Below are 9,010 nucleotides of genomic sequence, written 5' to 3' on the forward strand. Positions count from 1 at the left end.
ATTAAACCGTTCCTTTCTCTATTTTTCATTTGGATAACTTTCTAGATGGAAACCCCAGGGTTCTCTTTGCTCTTTGACCTATAAAGAGATGTGATTCTCGAAGAAACTAGAGCAGTGCTGTGGTGTTCTATCCCTCTTCCTCTCATAAAAAAAAAATATCAAGACTCTTCTAGTCTCTTTGGAGGAGATGTTTAAGGGCTGACACACCACCTCTCATAAAGGAGCAAGTTATGCTGGGCATGGCATGAATAATTGACTGCATTTGAGTTTGGGATTTTAGGGCACTGTTGACTTAAGCAAAATAAGCCTGCAGTCCAGCTGCAGCTTGAGTTTTCTTGCTTTACCCTATCCACTTATGTCTGTCTTGTCTAACAGTGGCCCTTTTCAGACCTCTCCAAGTATAAAACTTTCACCAAATCTTCAAGCTCTGTTCTGCACACACGGCTTGAACACATCTGGCTGATCTGGGCTTCTCCTTCAGTGAAGATCTTCCATTGGCCTGAAAGACAAACAGAAAGTGGCCAGAAGAGTGTAAGAGGAGTGCAGGGCAAATAAAGAACAAAAAAAAAATGCCCCATCCTTACCCACTCACTCACCATTCAGGGAGTTTGGAACATGAATGTCAGAGCAGTTGTTTTTTATAAAGAAAATAGAAACATAGAAATGAAAACTTTTCTCAGGCAGATAAGAGAAGTGGGCCACGGAGTTTTCATTTCAACACATAGTGTTGGTAAGAAACCCAAGAATATGCAATTTCTTCCTCAAGAGTAAAATCTCAGTATTGTGCCTGGAGTTCTTACAGTATATTCAGCATTTGCAAAATGCTCTACTGTAAGTTTGTTGGCTACTTAGGCAGTTCATGTGATAATCAGTCTAACAAGACATTCTGGAAAGAGAACTTCGTGCATTAGTGGGATTTTGCTAAACTTTAGGACACCCCCCCCCCAGATAATTGTTTGGCTTACTTATTATGTACTGTTTTCTCTGTTCCTACCACCTATCATAATTACAAAAATAAAAGAACAGCAGCTTCTCACTTTCTTCTATGTAATACTGCTCTTTAACATCCTTAATTTTATTACCATGGTTCTATATATTGTCTCATTTGCCAATCTCTCATGTGATCCACTGTAAATGTAGCTGTATCCCCTCCATCCCCTGTTCTTTCTGGTCACATCACCTTCCATTCCCTAGTTTTTCTGTTCTGTCCATGGAAATGTCTAATATCAACGTTTTCTTCTCAACTTCTCTAGTTGCTCATTCTACCATATTAACAGAGCACTTTATAGTGCATGTTCTGTCCTGAACACTGGAAGTTCTTCCCCCCACCCCCTTTAGACGGTCCCTTTTCTAAATTCCTTGTTCCCTGAGTGGATAAGATGTTCCCTCTCTGGTTATCATCTTGCTCTGTCAACTAACATTCCTAACAAACCACCAACACCAGACACCTCATCTTTATTGCTGCTCTCATGGTGCTACAATATGGGGAGCTCCTAGTTAAAGGAGTTTTTCTAATCGACTGGCTCAGGATAGGGCAAGGTTCAGAGCTATTGCACATAGGGTCTCCATAAGCCTCAGGTGATTTGGTGGCACATAACAACAACCTATCCAAAGCCTCTTTTCCTAGCCACATGGAAACATGATATCCTTCCCTATGGACTTATTACGTTTCTCCTTGGATTCTTCACTTTCCCTTGTTCTTTTTTGGCCTAATTAGAAAGGAGATGTGGAAAAAAGAGGAAAGGGTCAGGCAAAGAGCCAGGGGCTTTCACTAAATACCTACTATGTGCCAGGCTCACAAAAACACACTATAGAAAGAAAGCTTGCTCTTCGTGTTCAGACGAACCTGCAGCATCACCTTATCTTTACTCACTTCTTAGAGCTGCACACAGTTTGTGGTATACCTCAGATTGTGACTGCTATGGGCAGGGAGGATGTCTGAACAATTTTTCCATCATGATGCCAAGCATAGTGCCTCATTCACAGCATGGATAAAAAATTAATCATTGATTTCAAAAGCCACATTATTGATGCTGGGATCCGAGCTGTGCCTCATTTAATCCTTACACACACGTAAGGACTCTCCTCTTCACCTGCATTCTCATGCCATACAGTTTCTTTTTGATCCATCTACCACAGAAGAGAAGCAGCTGACCACGTCCCTCAACCCTAAAGACATCATGGGTGATAAGGTCAGTGAACAAGAGAAGAACCTTCACTGAAATGGATTGACAATGGCAGCAACAATGAGCTTATGCACAGCAGAAATTTTGGAGCTGGCCCAGAATTTCACTCTGTTGTACTTGAGATCGCTCTGTGTTGGAACTGACTGTGCAGCGCTGCTAAGCAACAATAACATTGTAAATCTCTGCTCAAGTGACCCTTAAGCATCTTAAATTAAACATGTTTGAATTGAAACACATTGTTGTGGGTTTCTCCCCCTAATATCTGCTTATCTTTCAGGTTGCCCGTTGGTAAGTAGTATTAATATTTGTTGTTGCTATGTGCCATCGAGTCGACTATGGCTCATAGCAACTTTATGAACAAGATCTCTGAACCCTGTTTTATCCTGAGCCAGTCTCACTGTCTCCGACACACCTACCCTCATTACCCCATTTACTGCATCAACCCATCTCATCTGGGGTCTTCCTCTCCTGTGTTGTCCCTCCACTCTTCCAAACACAATGTCCTTCTCCAAAGACTGGTTCCACTTGGTCACATGCCCAAAGTGTGTGAGATAGAGCTTCAAAATCCTTGCTTCCAAGGACCAGCCTGATTTTACCCTCTCCAGGATAATCCTCTTTGTCTTCTTGGCAGTCTATGGTATGTTAAATACTCTTCTCAAGCACCACAGCTCAAAAGAATTAATTCTTCTATCATCCTTAGTCATTGTCCAGCTCTCTGACACATAGCAAATAATTGCAAAAAGACCATGGCCTGGTTCAAGTGCACCTTACTTTCTAGACTGACCTCATGGCTCTTTAGCACTCTGGAGAGGTCCCTGACAGCAGATTTCTCTAATGCAATTCATCTTTTGATTTCCTGACTGCTGGAGCCAAAAGTATTGATTGTAGAGCCTACCAAGCAGAAGTTGCTAACAATCTCTGGTCCAGTGGTGAGAATCTTTGTTATCTTGATGTTGAACTTCAATTCACCTTGAAGACTACAGTCCTTGATCTTCTGCAGCAAGTGCTTCAAGTGCTCCTTCGTTTCAGCAAGCAAAGTTGTGTCATCTGCATAATGTAGGCTGTTGATGAGTCTTCCTCCAATCCTGATGCCACGTTCCTCCTCTTAAAACCCAGCCTCCTGATTGATCTGTTCTGCATATAGATTGAAAATGTGTGGAGATAGGACACATCCCTGACATACTCCTTTCATGATTGGGAACCATGCAGAGTTTCCTTACTCTGTTCCAATGACTGTTTCCTGGTCCAAGTAGAGGTTTTGCATGAGCACAACTGGGTGTTTATTTAGTTTATAAAGCTATTCATATTAGACTCAACCCAAAGGAAGGCAGTTTGAATCCACTAGTCACTCTGCGAGAAAAAAGGACAATCTCTTCTTATGCAATTCACAGCTTCTGAAAACCTACTGGAAGATCAGCTATGAGTTAGGACCAATTTAATGGCACACAAAAACAAGTGAATCTTGCAGACTAACCCTCAGAGAGGTCACTCATCTTTGTGTCACTGACTTAATATAATGCAAAAGCTTCCTAATTCAAACTGTTACTAGCTCTTTCACTAACAGTCCACCTTTCATTCTACACAGCCAGTAGCACTACTTGCTAAAAACCCAAATCTGAATAAATAATTCACTTCCTTAAGAAAATCCCGTGGGATTCTCTGGCCTAGGGATCAAGTTTGATTTGTTAGTACATTAGAATCTTCATAGTCTCACTTCATTAAAGTGTTGTTGATTACCTTTGAGTCAAGCACGACTCATAGGGACCCTATAAACAAAAGGCCTGAAGCCCTTCTACAACTCTCAACATTTATCAAAATTCATAGAATTTCCAGTGGCATGTTGTTTAGGAAGTGGACGCCACTCCAGCTTCCAAACCTGTCATAGTATGTTATTGCTGTTATGTGCTGTTGAGTCATTAAAGTTGGTGCTTAATAAATTCGCCCAGCAGACAAGAGCCTTTTTTCTCCCTCAAAGCACCATTTATAAAGCACTATGCTGTTTGTTTGTTTGTTAATATGCAGCAATTACTAATGCTTCTTGCCTTCCATTTAAACTTCTTGCTTGGTTCTTTCAGCCCCTCTGACTATTCCCTACCTATAACTCTTCTCAGCTTTCAATGCACCCTATGTGGCCTTTGTAATTGCTCTTAACCCCCACCCACCCACACCCACATTTCTTGTTTGGTCCTGTCTGAATATTCTCTTAGGCTGCACCCTCTCCCTGGACTGATTTCCTGACCTGTTGCCCAGTCACGCCCTTCTCTTTCAAAACACACTAAAACCTCACCTCCTCCCCGAAGCCTTCCCCGACTAAGCCCACCTGGCTCTCCTTTTATTGTTCTTTGCAGATTCCCCTGAGCACTTAGGTATTTAACTCTTCAGAATGATACGAAGTGTACTAATTCACACTAAAGGCATTTTCATGTTTTGTCTCGCCCATTACAATTACCTGTGGATAGAGATTGTGCCTTTTATTCCTTCAGAAGTCTCCTCTGTCCCCTAATGCTTACTGGTATCTAGTCTCTAGGCTCCATCTAGCGTATAAGGTGGGAGAGCCGCAAGCATGTTTGATTGAAAGCTTTATTTTCCCTCCCCCCCAAATGTTTTTTACATATTTTTTTAAGAAACATGGCTAAGTAGATGCAGATCCAAAAAGAGCAAAGCAGAGCTTTGATAAAACAAGTTAATTGACATGCATTCATTTTCTATCTGCCTCTCACCTGCATCTCCAAAGGACTTGAACTAAAAGGTCTTTTCCTGGTGTAAAGTTTGTACTAGACCTGGAATCTTGGGAGCTTTTATCAATCTTCTTGAGGCTCAGAATTTACCAATTTTATTAATGACATCCAGTAAATATGGTGGTTTTCCTGTCGCTGGGATGCTGTGAAAATATGCCACCAGTATTGCAAATACCAACAGGTGGTCAGGTTTCAACAGAGCTTCCAGAGTAAGATAGACTAAGAAACATGACTGGCCATCTGCTTCTGAAACAACAGGCCTGAGTAGTTTATGCTCAGATTATAATCTAAATTTGTATTCATCATGTTCAAGGTTTCCATACTATATGTAGACACTCCAATTACTGCCCTGGTAAGTCACCCAGGACAGTGTTAACTCATCTGCTTATATTGATCTTGAACATTGAAAATGGAAAGGTCTTTATTCAGAGATTTGTCTACATTCAAAACTGGATGTGATTTCCAGGGTGGATTTGAGGGGTGGGGAATAAAATTAATTAAGTACCACTTACTTAAGGTTGTCCTGGTCACCAGCTTGAAGTGATGGAGCTCCTCAAACATCCTCTTGGAGATCTTCTCAATATGGAATTGCTGGAGGATGCCTAGAGCCAAGACAAAAATGGAGCAGGTGGTCAGGAACTCTCTTATCTAGAAACATCAACTCTTTCTCTCTGTTTGGGCTGAGCATATCATCTCATTATTGGGGCTTAGGAGTATCGAGCTGGGCTGTGTAATGTGCTTAACCAGGAACTTGGATGGCTCAATGGCTGTAATTGACTCCATTTGTTTCCTTGGCTCAATGGCCTCCCCTTGGCTTTTCCAGACGATGAAGATAAGGGAGATAATGCTGTTGACCATAGGACCTCTCTTAGGGAAAGCCACATGGAATCAAGCATGGGTGCTAGCTGGAGCTTCTACAGCCAAAAGCAGTATTAGAAATTCTGCCCTTGCCTCAAGTCTGGATAGACTATGTCCCTGCCAAACCACTGGGCTGCCCTCCCAACTAAGCAATGAAAGCCAGCAGTAGGATTGCAGGCAGGTTGTTTGTGTAAATGGAGAAGCTGCCCCTGTTCTGAAATTCACTGAAAAGCATATTTTCCTTTGGGAAATAATAACAGCTCCTTTACTCTTGTAAAAAATGAGGAGAGTTAAAATAAAGTGGCTCCCAAAGTCTCAGAACATTGCCTGAGCTTTTATCAGAGTAACAGGTAAACAACCAAAAACTGTCTTGCAGTTAAAGAGCAACCTGTTACCAGCCCACTTAAGTAACCCTTAAGAGCCTATAGGGGGCAAAGTAAATGAAACCTGAGTTTCTCTCTGCCCAGCAAGTACAGACCTTGATTACCCAGTACTGCGAATAAAAGGCTATTTAGATGTACCGTTAGAAAGTTGAAAAGTGTCTGCACACTCCTGTGGGGTGAGAGATAAACAGTGAGTTCCACTGCGAGAGAAGCAACATGATAGTCCTTTCTCCTAGGTGCCTAGTTATGGACACACTAGGGAGGTGGTGGTTGTTGTTGTTATGTGCCATCGAGTCAACTATGACTCATAGTGACCCTATGCACAACAGCTCTAAGCCTTGCTCTATCCTGAGCCAATATCACTGTCTCAGACACACTTACCTCCATTACTCCAGTCACTGAGTCACTCCATCTCATCTGGGGTCTTCCTTTCCTGCTCTTGTCCCTCCACCCTTCCAAGGATGAAATTCTTCTCCAAGATAGATATGAAAATATAAACTTTTCTAGATATTGAGCAAAACCCAGCTAGATTGCCTTTTTTTTTTAAAGGGAACTCTGGTGGCTTAATGGTATGAAGGTGTGCTGCAACCCAGAAAGCATGCTGTTTGAATCTACCAGCTGCTCCATGAGAGAAGGGTGTGCAATCTCCTGTGCAACTAACTGCCATGGAAAATCCATGAGAGAGTCAGCTATGTGTCGGTTCTGACTCAACGGCCCACAAATAGAAGCATAATTTTAGGGAAAAGAAAATATTACTTAGGAGAGAAAACTGGTTGTGAAAAGGAGGTAACATCACACAAATATAACAGTAGTGCTTCTTCTCAAATGATGGTCCAAGTGACTCTTTCTTTAGAATTACCTGGCAATATATTAAGGATAAAATGCTTAGACGTCACCCAAAGCCTACTAAACTCATATCTCTTGAATGGACCTAGGGACTCACATTTATTTATTTATTTTTGAGTGGACATTAACGAATTATATTAGGTTTTCATTCATTCATTCATTGGCATTTTGTTTCATAACACTGATGAATGTGTTGTTGTTGTTGTTATGTGCTGTCAAGTTGCCTGTGACTCATTGCGACCTTATGTAAATAGCCCTGGACCCTGCTCTATACTGTGGCAACCTCACCCCGTCACTGAATCAATCCATCTAATAGAGGGTCTTCCTCTCCTGCGCTGTCCCTCCACTCTCCCAAGCATGACGTCCTTCTCCAAGGATTAATCCCTCCTTGCAACATGTCCAAAGTATGTCAGATGGAGCTTCACAAACCTTGCCTCCAAGGAGCAGCCTGACTTCACCTTCACCAGGACAAATCTGTTTGTTTCCTTAGCAGTCCAGAGTATATTCAAAACTTTTCTCCAACACCAAAGCTCAAAGGTATCAATTCCCCTTCTATCCTCCCTAGTAATTGTCTGATGCATAACAAGGGATTGCAAAGACCATGGCCTGTATCATACGCACCTTAGTCTCCAGAGTAAAGCCATTGTTCTTCAGTACTTTGGAGAGGTCCCTAACAGCAGACTTTCCCATCGCAATATGTCTTTTAATTACCTGTCTGCTAGTGCAAAGGGTGTTGACTGTGGAGACAAGCAAACTAAAGCTGTGAACAATCTTAATCTCTTCACCATCCATCCTGATGCTGCCAATTGGTCCAGAGGTGAGAATCTTTGTCTTCTTTTTTTTTCTTAATTAGTTTTAATGAACATTTACAGAGACTTTGGGTTTTCATTGAGAATCTTTGTCTTCTTGATGTTGAGTCTCAATCTATACTGAAGGCTGCTGTCCTTGACCCTCTGGCATCAAGTGTTTCAGGTCCTCCTCAGTTTCAGCAAGCAGGGTTGTGTCATCTGCATAACACAGATTGTTAATAGATCTTCCACCAATCCTGATGCCACACCTCTCCTCATAGAGCCCAGCCTCTCTGTTCTGCATACAGGTTGAAAAGTATGGAGATATATATGACACATCCCTAGCGTACACCCTTCCCAATTTTGAACCATGCAGTATTTCCTTGCTCTGTTCTGATGACTGCCTCTTGGTCCAAGTATAGGTTTCGTATTAGCACGATAACAATATGTCTTTTAATTTCCTGGCTGCTGGTGCCAAGGATGTTGATTATGGAGCCAGTTTAATAATTTCAATCTCTTCATCATCTATTGTGATGCTGCCAGTCGGCCCAGTGGTGAGAACCTTTGTTTTCTTTATATGGAGCCTCAATCCATACTGAAAGCTGCAGTCCCTGACCTTCCACAGCAAACACATCAGGTCTTCCTTAGTTTCAGCAAGTAGGGTTATGTCATCTGCATAATGCAGATTGTTCATGAGTCTTCCTCCAATCCTGATGCCACATTTCTCCTCATAGAGCCCAGCCTCCTGGATAATCTGTTCTGCATATAGATTGAAAACGTATGGAGATAAAACACATCCCTGACGTACACCCTTCCCAATGTTTTCTTCCCCTGTTCTGACAACTGCCTCCTGGTCCAAGTATAGGTTTCAAATTAGCAGGATCAAGTGTTCTGGAATTCCCATTCTTCCAGAGTTAGCCACAGTTTGCTGTGATCCACACAGTCAAACACCTTTGTATAATCAATGAAGCACAGATAGACATTCCTCTGGTACTCGCTGCTTTCAGCCAAGATACATCTAACATTTGCTACAATATCCCTAGTACCACAACCCTTTCTAAACCCAACCTGCACTTCTGGTAGTTCTCTGTTGATGTGCTGTTCCAGTCGTTTTTGGATAATTTTCAGCAGAATCTTGCTTGCATGTGATTTTAATGATTTTGTTCAATAATTTCCACACTCTGCCATTTCTTTGGAACGGGGAAAAAAAA

The 9,010-nt window shown here is 41.9% G+C and overlaps 1 protein-coding gene across 3 annotated transcripts in view; it reads right to left on the minus strand.

Annotated features, from left to right (window-relative positions):
* Positions 1-368: 368 nt before the first annotated feature.
* The window catches only part of CHRDL1 (chordin-like 1), a 278,118-nt gene continuing 269,476 nt past the window's right edge, over positions 369-9,010 (minus strand). For all 3 annotated transcript variants that reach the window (XM_006889919.1, XM_006889921.1, XM_006889920.1), the window contains exons 10-11: positions 5,437-5,526; positions 369-499 (exon numbers count right to left, since the gene is read on the minus strand). In XM_006889919.1, coding sequence (XP_006889981.1) covers positions 369-499; positions 5,437-5,526 — 221 coding nt within the window. The remainder of the gene's footprint in view (positions 500-5,436; positions 5,527-9,010) is intronic.

Source organism: Elephantulus edwardii, unplaced genomic scaffold (genome assembly GCF_000299155.1).
Source record: "Elephantulus edwardii isolate Elephantulus edwardi_28Jun2011 unplaced genomic scaffold, EleEdw1.0 scaffold00083, whole genome shotgun sequence".
In the NCBI taxonomy this organism is placed as follows: Eukaryota; Metazoa; Chordata; class Mammalia; order Macroscelidea; family Macroscelididae; genus Elephantulus; species Elephantulus edwardii.